The sequence below is a fragment of the Pongo pygmaeus genome, chromosome 14, assembly GCF_028885625.2.
Source record: "Pongo pygmaeus isolate AG05252 chromosome 14, NHGRI_mPonPyg2-v2.0_pri, whole genome shotgun sequence".
Classification (NCBI taxonomy): domain Eukaryota; kingdom Metazoa; phylum Chordata; class Mammalia; order Primates; family Hominidae; genus Pongo; species Pongo pygmaeus.
Window position 1 is genome coordinate 105,293,053 of NC_072387.2, and position 21,415 is coordinate 105,314,467.

Here is a 21,415-nt window from a genome sequence, read left to right on the forward strand (position 1 = left end):
TTGTTTTTTTTTTTTCTTGTAAATTTGTTTAAGTTCCTTGTAGATTCTGGATATTAGCCCTTTGTCAGATGGCTAGATTGCAAAAGTTTTCTCCCATTCTGTAGGCTGCCTGTTCACTCTGATGATAGTTTCTTTTGCTGTGCAGAAGCTCTTTAGTTTAATTAGATCCCATTTGTCAATTTTGGCTTTTGTTGCCATTACTTTTGGTGTTTTAGTTGTGAAGCCTTTGTCCATGCCTATGTCCAGAATGGTATTCCCTAGGTTTTCTTCTAGGGTGTTTATGGTTTTAGGTCTTATGTTTAATTCTTTAATCCATCTTTAGTTAATTTTTGTATAAGGTGTAAGGAAGGGTTCCGGTTTCAGTTTTCTGCATATGGCTAGCCAGTTTTCCCAAAACCATTTATTAAACAGGGAATCCTTTCCCCATTTCTTGTTTTTGTCAGGTTTGTCAAAGATCAGATGGTTGTAGATGTGTGGCGTTATTTCTGAGGCCTCTGTTCTGTTCCATTGGTCTATATATCTGTTTTGGTACCAGTACCACGACATTTTGGTTACTGTCACCTTGTAGTATAGTTTGAAGTCAGGTAGCATGATGCCTCCAGCTTTGTTCTTTTTGCTTAGGATTGTCTTGGCAGTATGGGCTCTTTTTTGGTTCCATATAAAATTTAAAGTAGCTTTTTCTAATTCTGTGAAGAAAGTCAATGGTAGCTTGATGGGGATAGCATTGAATCTATAAATTACTTTGGGGAGTATGGCCATTTTCACGATATTGATTCTTCCTATCCATGAGCATGGAATGTTCTCCCATTTGTTTGTGTCCTCTCTTATTTCCTTGAGACATGGTTTATAGTTCTCCTTGAAGAGGTCTTCACATCCCTTGTAAGTTGGATTCCTAGGTATTTTATTCTCTTTGTAGCAATTGTGAATGGGAGTTCACTCATGATTTGGCTCTGTTTGTCTGTTATTGGTGTATAGGATTGGTGTATGTGTCTGTGATTTTGCACATTGATTTTGTATCCTGAGACTTTACTGAAGTTGCTTATCAGCTTAAGGAGATTTTAGGCTGAGATGATGGGGTTTTCTAAATATACAATTATGTCATCTGCAAACAAGGACAATTTGACTTCCTCTCTTCCTATTTGAGTACCCTTTATTTCTTTCTCTTGCCTGATTGCCCTGGCCAGAACTTCCTATACTATGTTGAGTGGGAGTGGTGAGAGAGGGCATTCTTGTCTTCTGCTGGTTTTCAAAGGGAATGTTTCCAGCTTTTACCCATTCAGTATGATATTGGCTGTGGGTTTGTCATAAATAGATCTTATTATTTTGAGATGCATTTCATCAGTGCCTAGTTTATTGAGAGTTTTTAGCATGAAGGGGTGTTGAATTTTATCAAAGATCTTTTCTGCATCTATTGAAATGATTACTTTTTTTTTGACAAAGTCTCGCTCTCTCTCACCCAGGCTGGAGTGCAATGGCACAATCTCAGCTCACTGCAACCTCTGCCTCCCAGGTTCAAGTGATTTTTCCACCTCAGCCTCCCGAGCAGCTGGGATAACAGGCACCTGCCATCATGCCCGGCTAATTTTTGTACTTTTGTGGAGAGGGGGTTTCACCATGTTGGCCAGGCTGGTCTCAAACTCCTGACCTCAGGTGATCCACCCACCTTGGCCTCCCAAAGTGCTGGGATTATAGGTGTGAGCCACCACACCTGGCCAATTACTTTTATATATTAAGCTAAATATACATTAAAGCTTCTATAGTAATCACTAAACAATGCAAATGAAGTGTAATTTCCAATTTAATGGAGCAGAAAAATTGAAATATGAAAAAAGGTCTCAATTCAAAACAACTCAAGAAAGGAGAAAAACTATATGTATACTTATTGCAGGATCTGGCCAGCAACCCGCAATGCAACGGGGCTCTCTCTTTGTTCCCAGGTGGATCGGCAGGTTGAGAAATAATAGACACACACAAGATAGTGAAAGTTGGGTCCAGAGGGGCCACCGCCTTCTGGTCCCGTGGTGCCAACAATGCATTGGATATACCAGCATTTATTATTAAGTTTAGTGAGGCCAGGGGTAGGTTAGTGAGGGATTTAGGGTCATTTGATTATGAGGTGAAATGGTCACAAGGGGATGAAGTAATTCTTTAACATGACATTTGTATGTAGAAGTACAGTACACAGAGATAAGAATTTACAATATAGTGTGTGCGTCAGTAGTTTCTAACAGAGCCTTAGAACAGAAACACATTATTTCCATAACCTATGATTAGCAAGATATTAATCAGCAGTAACAATTGCAACAAAAGCTGGTTACAAACAATCCACGGAAACAGGACATGAAGCTAGACAACTGGTTAGACCAGAAATTCTCAGAAGGGAGTATGCCTTAACCCTAAAGAGGCCTAGAAGAGCCATGGCAAGATGAGGGCGTTTATAGCCCTATCTTATCCATAGGGACAGGCACCCCCCATGCGTCCGTTTATAGGCTCCCCACAAGGGTCGCATTCCATTCCCAGAGCTATGAACATCTGCTTTTCTGGGATAGGAATCTTGGTGAAGTGAAACCTCCCTGACTGCACGTCCATTCATAGGCTCTCTGCAGGGGGAAGCACATCACGCGCTGTTGGCTCATTCTGGCAGTCCAACCTGGCATTGTCTTTACACAATCCTGCATGCAATTTTGTATTTACAATAATCAGGAGCATTTCTTCTTTTATTCCATAGCAATAGTTTCAGGGGGTCTCCCTACATATACTCAAGAAAAAAATTGGAAAAACTAAGTACAAAATAGATGTTAGAATGAGTCCTAACTTTAAGAATAAATATAACAAAAAAGTAACTATTTTTATTTACTTTTATTCCATAGCAATAGTTTCAGGGGGTCTCCCTACATATACTCAAGAAAAAAATTGGACAAACTAAGTACAAAATAGATGTTAGAATGAGTCCTAACTTTAAGAATAAACATAACAAAAAAGTAACTATTTTTAGAGATTAAAGTATATAACGTCACTAAAAGCATTAAAGATGGGTTAAATAAATGAAGAGATATACGACGTTCATGAACAGGAAGACTTGATTTTATAAAGCTATCCATTTTCCTCAAACTGAATAAATAGCTGCAAAACAATTCCAGCAAACCTCCCAATCTATATGTATGTGTATGTGTCTAATTTGATAAACTGATTCTAAAACATATAAGGGATGGGCACAGTGGCTCATGCCTGTAATCCTAGCACTTTGGGAGGCCTAGGCAGGTGGATCACCTGAGGTCAGTAGGTTGAGACCAGCCTGGTCAACATGGTGAAACCCCATCTCTACTAAAATACAAAAATTAGCCGGGTGTGGTGGTGGGCGCCTATAGTCCTAGCTACTCGGGAGGCTGAGGCACGAGAATCACTTGAACCTGGGAGGCAGAGGTTGCAGTCAGCTGAGATCATGCCATTGCACTCCAGCCTGGGCAACAGAATGAGACTTTGTCTCAAAATAAATAAATAAATAAAATAAAATAAAATAAAATAAAATAAATATATAAGAAATAGCCAAGACCTAAAAAAAAAAAAAAAAAAAAAAATTCCAAACATTCTTGAAAAAGAAGAGCAAGGTAAGCAAGGTAAAATACTCACCAATAAGATTTTGAGATATATTTATAAAATTAGAGGAGTTAAGAAAGTATCGTACTGGCCCAGGAACAGTCAAGCAGATAAATGGAACAGAGTAAAGAATCCAAAAACAGACCATGTGAATATTGATGCCCAATATGTATGACAGAGGTAACATTGCAGATCAATAGGGAAACAAGGGACTACTCAATAAAATTGGAAAAGTGGGTTTCCACATTGCAAAATAAAATAGGTCCCAAATCACAAGACACTGAAAAATCAACCTGGATGATTTAAAGACTTAAATATGTAAGTTAAAACTTAGAAGTTTTTTGAAGTAAAGGGGAAAAATTTATTTTCTTTTAGGTAGAGATTTCTTTTTCTTTTCTGTTTCTTTTCTGTTTTTTTTTTTTTTTTTTTTTTTCGAGACAAGATCTCAGCTCTGTCACCTGGGTTGGAGTGTGTGGCGCAATCATGGCTCACTGAAGCCTTGACCTCACAGGCTCAAGCCATCCTCCTCCCACCTCAGCCTCCCAAGTAGCTGGGACTACAGGCCTGCGCCACAACACCCAGCTAATTTTTGTATTTTTTATAGAACCAGTGTCTAAACATGTTGCCCAGTCTAGTCTCAAACCCCTGGCCTCAAGTGATTCTCCCACCTCGGCCTCCCAAAGTGCTGGGATTACAGCTGGGAGCCACCATGCCAGGCCCAAGATAGGGATTTCTTAATCAAGATCTCAAACCACAAATCACTTGGTGAAACTTGATAAATTTAGCTATATTAAAACCAAGACTTTTTCTCGAATGGCCACATAAAGACAAACCACAAACTGGGGGAAGATACCTGCAACATAAATAATCCACAAAAGATTACTATCTTGAGTATATAGATAACTAAAAATAAATTATAAAAAGTCAAACAACTCAATAGATAAGTGAGCAAAAGTTGCATATTTCACTGTAGACAAAAACATAACCAATAAACACACAAAAAGATGCTCAACCTCCTTAGTAATCAGAAAATATAAATTAGTAATCATAATGTGACACCTTTATACCCATCAGACTGGCCAAAAGAAAAAATAATAATCTTGACAACCCCACAATACCAAATGTTATGAAGTGGAACATGGAGGACTTACCCACTGCCAGTGGGATTCTAAATTGCTATAACTACTTAGTCAAACAATTTAGCATTATCTATAAAGTTAAAGATGAGTGTTTCCTACATCCTAGCAAAATTCTGATTCTAGGATATGCCCTAGAGAAACTCTCACTCACGTGCACAAGAAGAAATGCACAAGGATGTTTATAGCTGTGCCAATGGTTATTAGGGAGAAAAGGGAACAGCACGAATGTTCAGCTCCAGGAACATGAATAAATCATGTTCATTAAATTGCATTTAATGAAATACTATATTCAGCTGTAATATTTAATGAATGACAGCTACATTCCTGAGCATGGATAAATCCCTCAAGTACAGTGTTACATGAAAAAAAATAGGTTATGGGAGAATTTCTACAATATGATTCAATTATGTAAAGATTCAAAAGCAGGCGAGACTAAAGCAATTGGTCAAATAAGATTTAACTGTTACTGTATAATTTGTACTTTGTAATATCTGGTAGTTGCATGGTTCGTTAAGCTTCAGGCTAACAGAAAATTAAGCATTAACTATGGTGCCAAGTTAAAAAAAAATCTGCGAAATCAAAACCCTTAAAATTCGTCTACGAAATTTTAAAAAATATCCGTGTAGAAAATCAGAACGACTCTTTCAGGCCATCTTTAAAATGTCATTGGTAAACCATACTTGATCCTAAATTCCTATACTTCCTCAGGCCATCCGAGCATGAAACGCTGTCACCTACCCACATCCGCTGGCTGTGACGCTTGTCAAAGTGTTCTCTATCAGCTGCATGCCTAGACCACCAAAGCGTTCTGTCCGGACAGTGTCACTGGAGAAGGCGGCGCGACATGTCCAGGGCGCAGATCTGGGCTCTGGTGTCTGGTGTCGGAGGGTTTGGAGCTCTCGTTGCTGCTACCACGTCCAATGAGTGGAAAGTGACCACGCGAGCCTCCTCGGTGATAACAGCCACTTGGGTTTACCAGGGTCTGTGGATGAACTGCGCAGGTAACGCGTTGGGTTCTTTCCATTGCCGACCGCATTTTACTATCTTCAAAGTAGCAGGTAAATATAATGGCTTTGTTTGGGGTGGAGGTAAAATGTACTCTTCCCCCCGACTGTGCTGAAGTAGCTGTCTATGGCTGGCTGTTAACTCTCTGAAGACTGAGTGCTTAATCAAAGTGCCAAGATTTGCCTAGGAAGGATGGGGTGTAGGAGTATTGGCTGAAAGAATGACATTATTTATTTTACTTGACAAAGGAGATGTAAGAATAACCTTACAGGGCTTTTGGAATGCCCAGTGTGACTCCAAAGGGAAGAGTAGAAGTGTGGATTGTTTTAAAAGTCAGTTTCAATTTGCCTTGAGTCATGGAGGAATCTTAATGGGTCATCACCTCTATGTAGGAAACGCTCTCATTGATTTAAACTTGTCTCTCTCTCTTTTCCTCTCTCTCTCTCTCTCTCTCTCTCTATATATATATATATATATACCCACAAACACACACACACCCAGAGGTATCTATATGTGTGTGTGTATATATATATGCACACATGTGCATATATATATACATTCACATATATAACCCACACAGGTATCTATAAGAATATATACATATATACACACACACATATATATAACACACATATATACGTAATATGCCATTGCTAGATTGGAACTGGCAAATGATGGCAAATTGAAACTGGCTTTTAAAACAATCCAACCACTTCCACTCTTTCCTTTGGAGTCACACTGAGTATTCCAAAAGGCCTGTAAGGTAATCCGTATGTCTCCTTACATCTACTTTATCCTAGATTCCTGATAACAAAGGAAGGAATTCTATTTTCAGAGGGGTTTCCATGTTTTTTTTTAATGTTTATCACAGCCTAGATATAAAACAAAACAAAACAAAAAACCATATTGAATGATAAAATAACAGCAAGAAAAATTTGAAAGCGGTTAAGTGAAAGAAAATGCTGTTTACTTTCCCCTTTGGTTACCTGATTTTATTTATTTAAGAATACATGGGGCAAGCTTTCATCATTGTGCATATTGGAAACTCTATTACAAGTGTACGTATCTCAAAGAGAGAACATATATTTTTTAAGGACATTTTCATACTCCAGGATGCCTTCAGGGAAACAATTGTCATTTGCTTTCATGTCATTATGAGAATTACTATCTGCCTCTGCTTTCTGCAAATTTGATACATTTACAAATCTGCCACAAGTTGTGGGTTTGTTACCTTAAAAATTGCTCCTTGTTTCTTGGTAAAATATAGACTTTCCACAGTCAAATAGTAAAACTGTACCTTGGCCCCAGTAAAGAAAATGAAATAAAATTTTAACTAGGAAGTTACTAAAGCATAATGTGTTAGGAGATCTTGTGTCAAGTATGCACATCATTAGTCTACAATGAGTGCCAGGGGATAAAGACAGAATACTTAACTAAATCCAGGAGATTTCTAATGACAAAAGAAATATTCAAGCGTGGATGCCTCAGTTAGGCCCTGAAATAACATGGACTTTCCTAAGTACCCATTTGAGGAATCCATGCTATGTCTCTCTTCAGGCTCAACTTCTAAACTTACTTTGGGTATTTCAACACTGCTCCTTCTGATATAGAACACTGCCCTAGAAACAGAGGAAAAGAAGAGTGTGTGTGGAGACCCTCTTGTCACTCTGCACCTCTTACAATCGTTCTTTCTCCAGGGGCCCCTCTTGGCCCCTTTTCACTTTATGAATCAGGTAGAAAAGATGGCATGTGGTAAGTCTGTTTGTTTTTAATTGGGTTCATCTTTTATTTGTTCAATTATTATATACATTTTTTGAGATGGGGTCTCTCTGTGTTGCCAAGGCTGGTCTCGATCTCCTGAGCTCAAGAGATTCACCTGTTTCTGACTCCCAAAATGCTGAGATTACAGGCCTGAGCCACCGTGCCCGGCCTCATCTTAAAAAAAAAAAAAGAAAGAAAATGGTCTTAATATGTTTTATTCTGTATTTCTTAATGAAACCCAGTTATTGGGGAAAACATGTGTTCAACTTTAGCTTCAAAGTGGGTTAAAGAATCATGTACATTTTACATGACTTCAACTCGCTACTTCCCCAAACACATCATCACAGAGTTAGGCATTTTATTATGGTCCAGATATCTCTCACCCTTAACACTGTCTTATTTTTTATTTATTGTTTTTGAGACAGAACCTTGCTTTGTTGCCCAGGTTGGAGTGCAGTGTTATAATCTCAGTTCACTGCAACCTCCACCTCCCGGGTTCAAGTGATCCTCCCACCTCAGCCTCCCAAGTAGCTGGGAGTACAGGCGCATGCCACCACACTTGGCTAATTTTTAAAGGTTTTTGTAGAGATGAGATCTCACTATGTTACCTAGGCTGGTGTTGAACTCCTGGGCTCAAGCAATCCTACTGCCTTGGCCTCTTAACGTGCTGGGATTATAAGCATGAGCCACTACGCCTGCCAAAACTTTATTTTTAAAGTTAACTTTGTTTATTGATTGTAAAAATAATTTATTCTATCTCCTGTATACCCTGCACATAGGAAGTAATTTGAAAATCTCATGCACTCACAATGCTTCCCTAAGAACAAGCACAATTAAATTAATATAATCTCTCTACCTTCTTCACCCCGAGTCAAAATCTTTATAAATGATACACTTTGCCGCAGAAATCTGTTTTCAATGTCAGAAACACTGATTAATATTTTCAAAGGAAACGGGGATTCACACATTTGGATTTCCTTTCCCATGGAGTCATTGCTGGTTGCTTTTATTCCTATTTGAAAACATAACAATGAGGGAATCAGGAAAGCTATCTATGCCAGTAATCTCTCCAACATCGCAATAATTATAAATTGAGTAAAGAACTCAGATGTCAATGAAGAATGAAAATGGTTATATCACCTTTTAAAATAATAAACTATTTAAGCCTATATTGTCAATTTGAGACAAATCTTCTTAGACTTAGGCCAGATTAAACCTCCTCTAAGAAAGAAAAGCAGAAAATCTGTCTAAGCTGTCACAGTTGTATTTTTTTTTTCTTACTGATTATATAACTTCATTGCTGGAGTCATAACTTCCCATAGCTAACCTTCTTGAATGCTCCAGTGTAGCCACAGCTTTTTAGGGCTTCATTTCGATTAATAGTGACTACATCCCTTAAAAATTTGATGTAAGCAAACAGCTCTTTGGGTGAGCAGCATTTATAGCTATAGTAAAAAATACAGAGGACATCTTCAACTGTCATTCTGTGAAATAAACCTCTTATTGGAGCCTGAAAGCTTGATTAAAATCCAAAGCCAATTCACTATCTTTAGACACTAAGTCTGCCATAAGCTAGGTCTCGTTTTGTTGTGTTTTGTTTTTCTCTCATATCAATGTTAATAGGAATGCTTTCACTATGAAAGTAAAGCATCTCTCATAGTAGGGAGAAAAGGAGTTCTTTCTAAGGGGGAAGACCGAATCCAAGAAGCATGGCTGAAGTGAGGAATTGAAGGAAATCCTGATCACCTTGGGACAGGGGGTGGATCTGTCATGTTCCTGTTGTGCCCCGGCACATGCTGGATTCCGGATATATAGCTGCAAAATGACTGAATTAACCAAATAATGAGTGAGACTACAGATGGTTCGCGATGAGGGCAAAATTGTATTCCTGGAGGAAGGCTGGAGTGTGCTGAATTGAGGAGCCAGCGAGGAAATGCGCGCAGGCAACCCCAAGGGAGGTCAGTGGATTATGACTCAGCAGACTGAGCCTCGCATTCTGGCTCCTTTATGACTTGCTGTTGAGACCTTGACTTCAGCAATGACACCTTCTGTGCCTCATCCATAAATTAAGAGAACGGGTCTCCAAGAGTTCCCTCAGGTATCTTTCAACCTAGAGTTCAATTCCAGAACTTCACAATGCTTCGCCATCTGGCAGTAGAAGTTTCCCAAAGAATTATAGCCATAAAAGTATCCTCTATTATAATTGTTATAGTTGCTCATGGGATTAAGGTCTTTCCTTCTGTTTTTAATTTTTGTTTTTTAAGACAGGGTCTCACTCTGTCACCCAGGCTGGAGTGCAGTGGCATGATCATGGCTCACTTCAGCCTTGACTTCCTGGGCCCAAGTGATCCTCCCATCTCAGCCTCCTGAGTAGCTGGGACTACAGGCACGTGTCACCATGCCCAGCTAATTTTGCTTATAAGTAATTATAATTTTGTTTATAATTTTATTTATAAACATAATTAGCTGGACATGGTAAAGACAGGGTCTTGTGATGTTGCCCAGGGTGGTCTCAAACTCCTGGGCTCCAGTGATCCTCCAGCCTAGGCCTCCCAGAGTGCTGGGATTACAGGCATGAGCCATCATGCCCTGCCAAGGCCTTTTTTTCCCCCTTATCTATTATCTTGACCAGCTTCATGTGTTCCTGACTGTTTACAGTCTTCTCTGCATCTGGGTTGAGATAGGTTTAAATGACCTTAAATGACCACAAGACCCAAGTCAAAGTGCCAGGATTTCAGTGGAATGAAACCAAACAGGCATCTGGAAGCTGCAGTCAAATGATGCTGGCTGTCTACAGGAGTGTGAGCCTTCTCTCCTCACTTTCCAGATGCTTCACCTCTCTCCCCACTCCCTTACTCGGCCATGCCATAAAAATGGGGGTAAAGAGGCCAGGCACGGTGGCTCACACCTGTAATCTCAGCACTTTGGGAGTCCAAGGCAGGTGGATCACCTGAGGTCAGGAGTTCAAGACCAGCCTGACCAACTTGGCGAAACCCTGTCTCTACTAAAAATACAAAAATTAGCCAGGCGTGGTGGCAGGTACCTGTAGTCCCAGCTCTTTGGGAGGCTGAGGAAGGAGAATCACTTGAACCCAGGAAGCAGAGATTGCAGTGAGCCAAGATTGAGCTGCACTCCAGCCTGGGTGACAGAGCAAGACTCCATCGCAAAAAAAAAAAAAAAAAAAAAAAAAAAAAAAAAATTGCGGGGGTAAAGGAATGGCACTTGCTAGAGAAAGAGGGTTTTCTGTGGGCATTTATTCACATCTAGGGAACAGCTGGGAGCCATCTGATGTCATCAATTTAGACTTCTTGCTAGTTGGAATGTATGCCTGTGTTAGTCCACTCAGGCTGCAATAACAAAATACCATAAACTGGGTAATTCATCAACATCAGAAATTTATTTCTCATAGTTCTGGAGGCTGTGAAGTCCTAAATCGAGACACTGGCAGATTCAGTGTGTGGTGAGGGCCCATAGACGGCACCTTCTCACTGCATCCTCACATGGTGGAAGGGGCAAGGCAGCTCTCTGAGGCCTCTTTTTTATTTCATTTTATTATTATTATTTTTTTGAGACTGAATCTTGTTCTATTGCGCAGGTTGGAGTGCAGTAGTGCAATCTCAACCTCTGCTTCCCAGGTTAAGTGATTCTCCTGCTTCTGCCTCCCAAGTAGTGGGGACTACAGGCACCCACCAGCACACCCAGCTAATTTTTGTATTTTTAATAGAGACGGAGTTTTGCTGGGTTGTCCAGGTTTGTCTCAAAATCCTGTCCTCAAGTGATCTGCCTGCCTCAGCCTCCCAAAATGCTGGGATTACAGGCATGAGCCACCATGCCCAGCCTCTGGGGCCTCTTTTATAACAGCACTAATCCTATTCATGAGGGCTCTGCCTTCCTAACCTAATCACCTCCCAAAGGGCTCCACCTACTAATACCATTATTTTGGGGGTTACAATTTCCACATATAAATTTGGGGGCACACAAAGAGTCACAACATAGCAGTGCCTTAGTCCATGATTAAATAATAGTAGTAAATAAATATCAAACAACAACAATGAATAAAGGAAAACAAATTACCATGTCAATGAGGGAAAATTAAAAAGTTAGATGCCTCCAAAATATAACACTTTTTTTTTTTTTTTTGAGACAGAGTCTCGCTCTGTTGCCCAGGCTGGAGTGCAGTGGCATGATCCCAACTCACCACAACCTCTATCTCCCAGGTTCAAGCAATTCTTCTGCCTCAGCCTCCCTAGTAGCTGAGACTACAGGCTCGTGCCACCATGCCTGGCTAATTTTTGTATTTTTAGTAGAGATAGGGTTTCACTATGTTAGCCAGGCTGTTCTCAAACTCCTGACCTCGTGATCCACCCACCTCAGCCTCCCAAAGTGCTGAGATTACAGGCGTGAGCCACTGTGCCTGGCCAATATTAATACTTTTAATAGATAGCTGCACCCTTGGATAACACTTACTTTTCCATTCTCTAAGATCCTGATGCTGCTTTCTGAAACTAAGTTTTATTAAATAAACTTAAGGTTAAATTTAATTTCAGATTAGTTTTTATGCTATGTCCCAAATGCATATAAAATTATTTAAAAGTATACAGAGACTGGGTGTAGTGGCTCATGCTTATAGTCCCAGCACTTTGGGAGGCTGAAGCAGGAGGGTCACTTGAGTCAAGGAGTTCAAGAACAGCCTGGGCAACACAGGGAGACCTTGTCCCTATGTTAAAAAAAATTTAAAAATAACCAAGCATGGCGGCACACGCCTGCAGTTCCAACTACTTGGGAGGCTGAGGTGAGAGGATTGCTTCAACTGGGGAGATTGAGACTGCAGTGAGCTGATATTGCACAGCTGCATTCTAGCCTGGGTGAAGTCCAAGAAGCATTCAACATGTTCCTGTTCCAACAAACAGAGGCATAATATTATATGTGTACTGACACAGTCATAACCCAAGGTAGGTGAATTGGACTTTCGCAGTAGAATCTAGACAGGTTGAGCCACTGTAAAATTGTCTCTATATCAATATGGTTGGAAGGCACAATGCTGAAAAGTGCCCTAGCCTTACAGTGGTGAAGATGGCGCTGGAGCAGTCAGAATGACCTCAATTGCCATAGCAGCGGACGATTGGACTGGGGATCCTAAAGCAGTGTGCTGCAGGCTGTTCTTTCATGGAAGCATCAGAGACTTTTTAAGACATCCTACCTCCATCCATAGCTCCTCTTTTAGAGGCCAGGACCTTACCTCATTTATCCTGCTCTCCCCCGTACCTACTGCTGTGTCTGGCTTAGAAGGCACTCAACGAAGTTGTGTGGATTGAATAAACAGAAGGAGAAATTGTTCATTGAGTTAAATTCTGATATTTGTATTGCAGAGGGAATCTCTTCTCATGTCACCAAGTTCTAGAAAAGGGAGAGAGTCCTAGGGAAGTGTTTAGAACAAGTAAAAGAGCCACGGATTTGTTTTTGTGGTCCTTTCTTTCCTTTTTGAGACAGGGTCTTGCTCTGTCTCCCAGGCTGGGGTGCAGTGGCGTGATCACAGCTCGACCTCCTGGGTTTAAGCAATCCTCCCATCTCATCCTCCTGAGTAGCTGGGACTACAGGTGCATGCCAACCGTCCGGCTAATTTTCATCTATTTGTGGAGACGGGAATCTCACTGTGTTGCCCAAGTTTATCTCAAACTCCTGGCTTCAAGCAATCCTCCTGTCTCAGCCTCCCAAAGTGCTGGGATTATAAGCATGAGCCACCACACCTGGCCTGCCATGAATATTTTTTATGATGGTATCTAAAAAGCAGAAACATTTAGAGTATTGCTTCTTGAAATGTGATCCACCAGCCAGCAGCATCTATATCTCCTGGGAGCTTGCTTGAAATGCAGAATCTCAGGCCCCACTACAGACCTATTGAATCAGAATCTGCAATTTTATAAGATCTCCAGGTGTCTTCTATGCACACTAAATGTTTGAGAAATCTTTGCTTGGAGTTTGGCCTTAGGAATCTGATGGACCCAACATTTACTAAGGGGTCTTAATCCCTCTGAGTTTCAGTGTTCTTTCCTGTTAAATGGTGATTAAATAAGACACATATGGCCAGGCATGGTGGCTCATGCCTGTAATCCTAGCACTTTGGGAGACAAGCCAGGTGGATCGCTTGAGCGCAGAAGTTTGAGACCAGCCTGGGCAACATGGTGAAACCCCGTCTCTACAAAAAATACAAAAATTAGGTGGCCATGATGGTGGGCACCTATAGTCCCAGCTACTCAGGAGGCTGAGGTGGGAGGATCACCTGAGCCAGGGAGGTCAAGGCTGCAGTGAGCTGTGATTGAGCCACTTCACTCCAGCTTGGGTGACAGAGTGAGACCCTGTCTCAAAAAAGCAAAAAACAACAACAAATAACACAGGCAAAGTGTCTTATGTAGTACCAGACACAAGGGTCTCCATAAAGACTGGCGATTATGTCCATGAATACCTCTTTCAATGCCTTGAAAGATCACATCTCAGCTGTAGGAAGGTGGCTATTACTCTGCTCTATCCATTTGTTTCCAACCAGGAGTGCAGTAGCTGCCTCTTAGAATGCAAAGCCTGATAGAAGCATGCCTTTGCTCCTTTGCTGCGTGTCCTGTCATATTTTTCATGATGTAAAGGATATTGTGCTCATGATGTGAAGGATATTGGACTATAGTTTGCACTTAGGATTTGCTATTTTGTATAAGGCAAGACCACCTTGCATTTCGATGTCAGTAACTCACTAAAGATGTGGATATATTCCGTGTGTCAATCACACATTCTAATAGCTCGGAATGGGGAGAAAAGGCCCCCTTTGGGCTCCACAGGGGAAGGCAGGGCTCCTCCAAGCTCAGGGTGTGTTTGGTATGCCGGACAGCCAAAAAGAGCAAATGTTTACTTGAGTATTCTTAGTTCTGAGGGCAGGGAAAAACTTTGGAACAGACAGTTTAATATATGGGTTTGAATCATAGCTCCACATAGAGCTAACGATGCAAACTCCAGCACATTACTTAACTTCTCATAGACTCAATCTCCTCATTTGCAAATGGAGGTAATAATACGAATCAACTCATAGGGTTGTTGTCAGGGTTAAATGAAATGATAATGTAAAACACTTTACATCATGAGCAGCTGTCACAATCATAAGTTAGCTGTCATGTTATTCATTGATGACTTTAATCATGTAACATAAGGTCACTGGTTTTTAAATGCATGTATACAGTGTGTTTTACAAAGTGCTTTCACATACATTGTCATAGTTCTCCAGAAGACTGATACTCTATAGTCTCCATTTTATATACAAAGCAACTGAGGTTCACTGGGGACCATATTTCTAACTTCCTATGGGCTTCTGCAAATCTTTTTGGGGAAATGGCCAGCATTTGGTACTAGCCCCCAAATTTGCATTTAAGTCGCAGCTTGGCCATGCTTTGTGGACCTTAGGTGAATCCCTGGCATTTGCCCTTGTTTCCCTTTCTTAGCTGTAGGATAACGATGATGATGATGTTGTTGACAATGATGATGTCTAGTTACATGCTTCAAAAGCTTGTGGGGAAGGTCAAGGAAAAGAATCTTATTCTATGATGTAGACTAACCTGTGTTTAAAATGAACTGGGAATTTGTTTTAATTGGGTATGGTAAAACGCACAGACATGGAAATGACTGTCAGGAAAGAAGTTTTATACTCGTCGATCCTGAGAAGCGGGAGGCATGGCAGTGTAGGAGGCTTTGGAGTGTAGGAGTCCCAAGTTGTCTGGTTGCCACCCTGGGGTGATTAGGGCAGGGAAATATCTGCTTAATGGGTAAACACTTGGGAAAGGAGGTAGTTGGGGATGTGGTCTTTGGGCTGGTTGGTTTGCTTATGAAAGATGCGCTTGTAGGGGGTCATTTGCTATCTGTAATAACTGGCTAGCCCTCAGGTTGGAGGAGCAGTTTCCCCCAAGTCGGTGAGGCCCCAGGTGCCAGAGCATGGAGAATACAGAAAACAAGAAAACAGAGTTAATACAGCATAGATGCCAGAGCCCTTGATGGTGTTTGGACTGTAGGACAGCAAGGCATCGATTTTTCTGTCCCCCACTCCTTTAAGACTTCATACTTATCTGATTTTCTCCTGGTGAACATGTAGCATAGAAAAGGTTCAGGTTTATCTTTCACAAGGCTCACAGCTCCTCTCCTGGCTCATTGCCCATCTGGCTGTCTCCACCGCACAGCTTTCCTCGCGCCTCATAGACTAAATTGCATCCTAAAGGAGATGTAGTTGAGGAACATCTTCTGAGCAAATGGTGTGCTGGGCTTAGTCATTTAAAACCTTCCTGCCCTTGTGCATGTTTAGGTAATGTACATTATAGAAAGCGCCACTGCTCCTAAATGAACTTGGGATAATTGGCTTGAATTTCAGAAGCCAGCATGTCTACAATTAAGCTTTTGCCACATTTTTGTGTGCATTGCAGGAAAAATTGATTACCAAAGGTTGAAATTTGGCAAATCATTCAGCGGATTCCTGGTGCAGAATATAGGCTCTGAAGACTCAGGGAGGAACAGGACAGGGGCAGGTCTTCAGATATATGCTGTTGGGGGTAAAGCAACCATTTGGCAATTAGCCCAGAATGCTAAATGTTATTGGATGATTAAGTTCAGGGGGAGGCAGACTTCCCAAAGAGCTGAGGCTTGAACTGTCTTGAAAGATGGGGAGAAGTTTCTCAAGAAGTTTGCCAAGGAAAGGAGGGTATTTTAGGCTAAGGGACTCATCCAGCCCAAAAATTAACTGCATGTTTCTGGGAAGAAGGCCTAACATTTGAGCTCCCTCATCTATTTTTTGTTTTTGTTTAGTTTTGTTTTCATTGTTTTTTGTTTGCTTGTTTTGTTTTGTTGTTGTTGTTGTTTTTACAGAGTCTCACTCTGTCACACAGGCTGGAGTGCAGTGGTGCTATCTCGGCTCACTGCCACCTGCTCCTCCCGCGTTCATGTGATTCTCGTGCCTCAGCACAGATGTGCACCACCATTCCTGGCTAATTTTTGTATTTTTAGTGGAGACAACATTTTACCATGTTGGCCAGGCTGGTCTCGAACTCCTGACCTCAGGTGATCTGCCTGCCTCAGCCTCCCAAAGTGCTGGGATTACAGGCAGGAGCCACCACGCCTGGCCTGAGCACTCCCATCTGTTAAATGGAAATATTATCTACTTCAGAGGATGATGGTGAAGACTGAGTGCATGAATTTGCATACAGCGTCCAGAGCAATGCCTGGGACATACGAGAAAGACCTAAAAAGCAGGAGGAAGGCAAGTGAATGCAGGAACAGGAAGCACATAATTGGAATGGCTGACACCTAAGATGTGCACAGAGGGAGGGAGAATATCTGGCTGCAGATGTCGATAACAAAAGCTCCCAAAGGGACCTTTAAGCCCTACAAAGGGATCCAGACTTTGCCTGGAAGAAGCTGAAAGCTATTGAAACATTTTAAGCAGAGAATACCCATGGGGCTTACACTTAACAAAGACCCTGCAGTATTTTGTGTTAGAATCCGAGCAAAGGGCATAGCAGCGGGAATACAAAGGAAGATATTTTGAGGCAGAATTGTTGAGTCTTGGTGACTTACGAGGAATGAGAGGGGTCAAGGATGTCTCCAAGGATTTCTGCCAGGAAACTTGATGGGCAGTGGGATAGAGAAAGCTGGTCCCAATGTAACCCCTAGTTCCTTCTCCTAGTATGGTGTTTTCCAATACGTACCAAGATCTCAGTCAGTTTCTTAACTTAATGGGGTTTGGCCTTGAAAAACCAATTGTAGAGAGTGAGACAGATTAGTTTGACTGAGTTTAATTTTTTTTTAACCGTGCTCTTTAGATGTGTAATACAAGAGGAAAATGTGACAGATACAAAGATTAATGCAATTGTAGGTGACATTAACAGCACAGGAATAACAAAGTTAGACGGGTAATAGTCCCCAACTATTCTGTAGTCAAATTGCATAGTTCTAGTCTTGCACACCGTATATTTTAAGGGACATGAGCATAAACCAATTCACTGATTCTAGAGGAGGGTGACTAGGAGGATGAGAGGTTTTGAAATCACTTCACATGGCCATTTGTTTCACCTGGAAGAAACGGAAAAAAATATATAGGGCACAGAGTGGGAGAAGATATTGGGTAGATGTTACTAGAGAGTCTGGTTTAGGATCACTTTGAAGAAGTCATTTCTATCAGAGTTGCCCCGCAATGGGATAGGCTGTGTCACAGAGACCTGGCTAGAAGTTCCCAGAGGAGGTTGAGGGGGGTCTGCTAAGAGGCTGTAGAACCCCTTCCTGCACTGGCTGGGAAGATAGATGAGGTAATCTCTCAAGAAATTTCCAGTATGAGAGGTCTGAGAGTCTGTGCACATGTGCAAATAAACACAAATATTTAAAAATCTACGTCTTCGATTTGCATATTGACTTCAATAGTTTTGAACAACTGCCAGGCTCTGTGCTAGATAACTTGGAATGCGGCAATAAAAATACCTCATCTCTGCCCTTAGATGTTCATAGCCTAGAAGGGATCATGAATTGAAGCAGTAAATGTTATATATGTTATGTTAATGCCATTCTATTTAAACCTATATGTTAATCAATGTTAGAATTAATATAAGAAGGCTGGACGCAGTGGCTCACGCCTGTAATCCCAGCACTTTGGGAGGCCAAGGCGGGAGGATCACCTGAGGTCAGGAGTCTGAGACCAGCCTGGCCAACATGGCGAAACTCCACCTCTACTAAAAATACAAAAATTAGCTGGGTGTGGTGGCAGGCACCTGTAATCCCAGCTATTTGGGAGGCTGAGGCAGGAGAATCGCTTGAACCCAGGAGGCAGAGGTTGCAGTGAACCGAGATCGTGCCACTGCACTCCAGCCTGGGCAACAGAGTGAGACTCTGTCTCAAAAAAAAAAAAAAAAAAAGAATTAATATAATTAATATAAGAAATACATAGCTCTCCGTCTCTAATTGGTATCTGGAAGGGTCCTAAGAAGCCCACAGTGTATGCCATCTAGCCTTTTCTGGAAGAAGGGACTACTACTTCTAAATCCAGGCACAGAGCCGAGTGATGGCGGGGGCAGGGGGATACAAGAGAACAAGTCCTGCCTTTAACTAAATTTCCTTGGGTTGATATTTCTAGTTTATACGCACCAAATATAGTCCATGCGTAAAAACAGACCCGCCATCCTACTGGGAGGCTGATTTTCTCCAGAACACAGAATGTGGACATTTGTGAATTGGGCAGGGAAAAATGGAAGACAATTTTCTTCTTATCTTACTACGGCCAGATGTTCTCCTTTATTTCCACCGGCAAGCCTTGAGCCAGTTGTATCAGGGGATTTCAGCCTGCTCTGGAGGACTCCTACAAACGTCCCCACTAAACTGACTCTGCTGCAGTGGCCGAGGTCCTTCCTTGACACTGCGCCTTGGTTCTGTGTTTGTGCCACTTTGCTCAGCCTTCCAGCTCCTGGAGGTTAGCTGCGGCCCACTCTCCTGTTTAAACCTGGACCGCAGACCTCTCACTTTTTTCCTCGCGGCTGATGTCTGGTTCCAGGTGGTAGATCTGTCTTACGATGGTCCCATCCCCTAACTCCAGCGTGCCTGGTGGCTCAGTTCTGACCCAATGCCTGTCCTAAACATTATGCTCTGGACGCTACTGATCTGCCTGATCCCCAGTGCCTCTCCTTTGCCTCCCTGCTTCAGCTCCTTCACCAGGACTTGCTTTCTCTCACCCCACACCTCAGGAAGAACTGTCGAAGCATGGCTCCTAGCTGAGAATTTGGGGGAAAATGAGAAGGGGGAGTGCACACGCGTGTGTGTGTGTGTGCGTGTATCCATTTTTTCATCTGGAAAAATATGCATGTTATCCTAGTGGCTCCCTCTATTCCAGCTTCAAGTCTGGGGTGTCCATGACAGCAGGTGTGGAGCCCGAGAAAGAGTGTCCTCCCCAGGAGTCTTCCCCTCCCACCTGCAGCATCAAAGCTGCCCTGCGGGGGTGCAGCCATGCAGCCTCTCGCTTGCCAGGCTCTTTCTGCCTCTGCTTCCTGTGCCTGCGGTGAGAGGTGGGGGTGATCTGCCTTTGCACAGGTGCTAAGCTACCCAGCTTTTGCTCCAATTCCATCCAGGATTATGAAATAAACTTACACTAGACTGCCCACACCACACAGGCACACACATGCACACGCATACACCAGGCAGGTTCTACAGCTAACTACTCATATACACAATCTCTTATCATGCAGACACCTGAACACACTACACACACACACAGAAAAATACACACTCACCATACAGTCAGCACATACACATAACACACACATGTGGGCAACACACATACACACGCACATAGCCATTTGCCATGCAATCATACACACAGGCACACACAGCTATGCATTCACCATACAGGCAGGCACCACACACACACATACACCCATTGACCCAAATACAACAATGCAAGCTCCACACATAACTACCTACATACACATACACCATGCACCTTGCAGACACCTCATACATATCACATGCATAGTCATCAGAGGGAAAGAAAGACTTAGAGACCAAGACTTTCACAGACAGTGAGGAATGTGACCCCCCTGGACAGAAAGAGCTGGGGATGGCTGCTTATCCACACCATGCTCAGAAGTCATTCATATTGGGGCAGGGGTCAGCACAGAAAAGTTAGCTCCTACCTCCCCAGATGCCTCTCATAGGCCTATGGGGCACCTAGAAGTGACCTTCCATCACATCATCATCTTTGTCCACTAAACCATAGTATTTTATTTTATTTTGAAGCAGAATCTCTCTCTCTCTTCTCGCCCAGTCTGGAGTTCAGTAGCGCGATCTCGGCTCACTGCAGCCTCCACCTCCCAGGTTCAAGTGATTCACAGTCCTCAGCCTCCCAAGTAGCTGGGATTACAGGCGCATGCCACCATGCCCAGCTAATTTTTGTATTTTTACTACAGATGGGGTTTCACCATGCTGGCCAGGCTTGTCCTGAACTCCTGACCTCAAGTAACCCGCCTTCCTCAGCTTCCCAAAGTGCTGAGATTACAGGCGTGAGCCACTGTGCCCCGTTCCACTAAGCCATACTCTAAATCATCTTACTTCCTTCCAGGTCTCCCAGCTTGGAGTCTGGCAAATTGTAAATACTCCATAATGATCCATTTCCCTCCTCCATTCCTTCCAGATCACAGACCTCGAAGCCTGATGTCCTGTTGGAATCCCAGGTCCGCTGCTACTAGCTTTACTACCGACCTGGTGACTTAAACTCTGTGTTTCAGTTTTGTTTTTTTTTTGAAACAGAATCTCACTCTGTTGCCCAGGCTGGAGTGCAGTGGCACAACCTCGGCTCACTGCAAACTTCATCTCCCGGGTTCAAGTGATTCTTCTTCCTCAGCCTCCCGAGTAGCTGGGATTACAGGCATGCACCAGCACACCCAGCTGATTTTGTATTTTTAGTAGAGATGGGGTTTCACCATGTTGGCCAGACTGGTCTCGAACTCCTGACGTCAGGTGATCCACCGACCTCAGCCTCCTAAAGTGCTGGGATTACAGGCGTAAGCCACTGCGCCCGGTCACTCAGTTTTCTTTTTTTGTTGTTGTTTTATTTTTTAGAGACAGGGTCTTGCTCTGGCATCTAGGCTGGCGTGCAGTGGTGTGATCATTGCTCACTGTAACATTGAACTCCTGGGCTCAAGGAATCCTCCTACTTTAGCCTCTGAGTAGCTGGGACACCACCATGCTGGCTAATTTTTTAAATTTTTTTGTAGAGACAGGGTTCTCCCTATGTTGCCCAGATAGGTCTTGAACTCCTGGCCTGAAGCAATTCTCCAACCTTGGCCTTCCAAAGTGCGGGGATTACAGGCATGAGCTACCGCGCCTGGCCTTGTGTGTCAGTTTTCTTGTCTGTA

The 21,415-nt window shown here is 42.4% G+C and overlaps 1 protein-coding gene across 2 annotated transcripts in view; it reads left to right on the plus strand.

The window, feature by feature from the left end:
- Positions 1 to 5,366: 5,366 nt before the first annotated feature.
- The window catches only part of CLDN10 (claudin 10), a 147,905-nt gene continuing 131,856 nt past the window's right edge, over positions 5,367 to 21,415 (plus strand). Inside the window, exon 1 of one of the 2 annotated variants that reach the window (XM_054445900.2) lies at positions 5,367 to 5,794. In XM_054445900.2, the coding sequence (XP_054301875.1) occupies positions 5,581 to 5,794 (214 nt within the window). In that variant the 5' untranslated portion in view covers positions 5,367 to 5,580. The remainder of the gene's footprint in view (positions 5,795 to 21,415) is intronic. The other variant, XM_054445901.2, reaches the window with a different exon arrangement.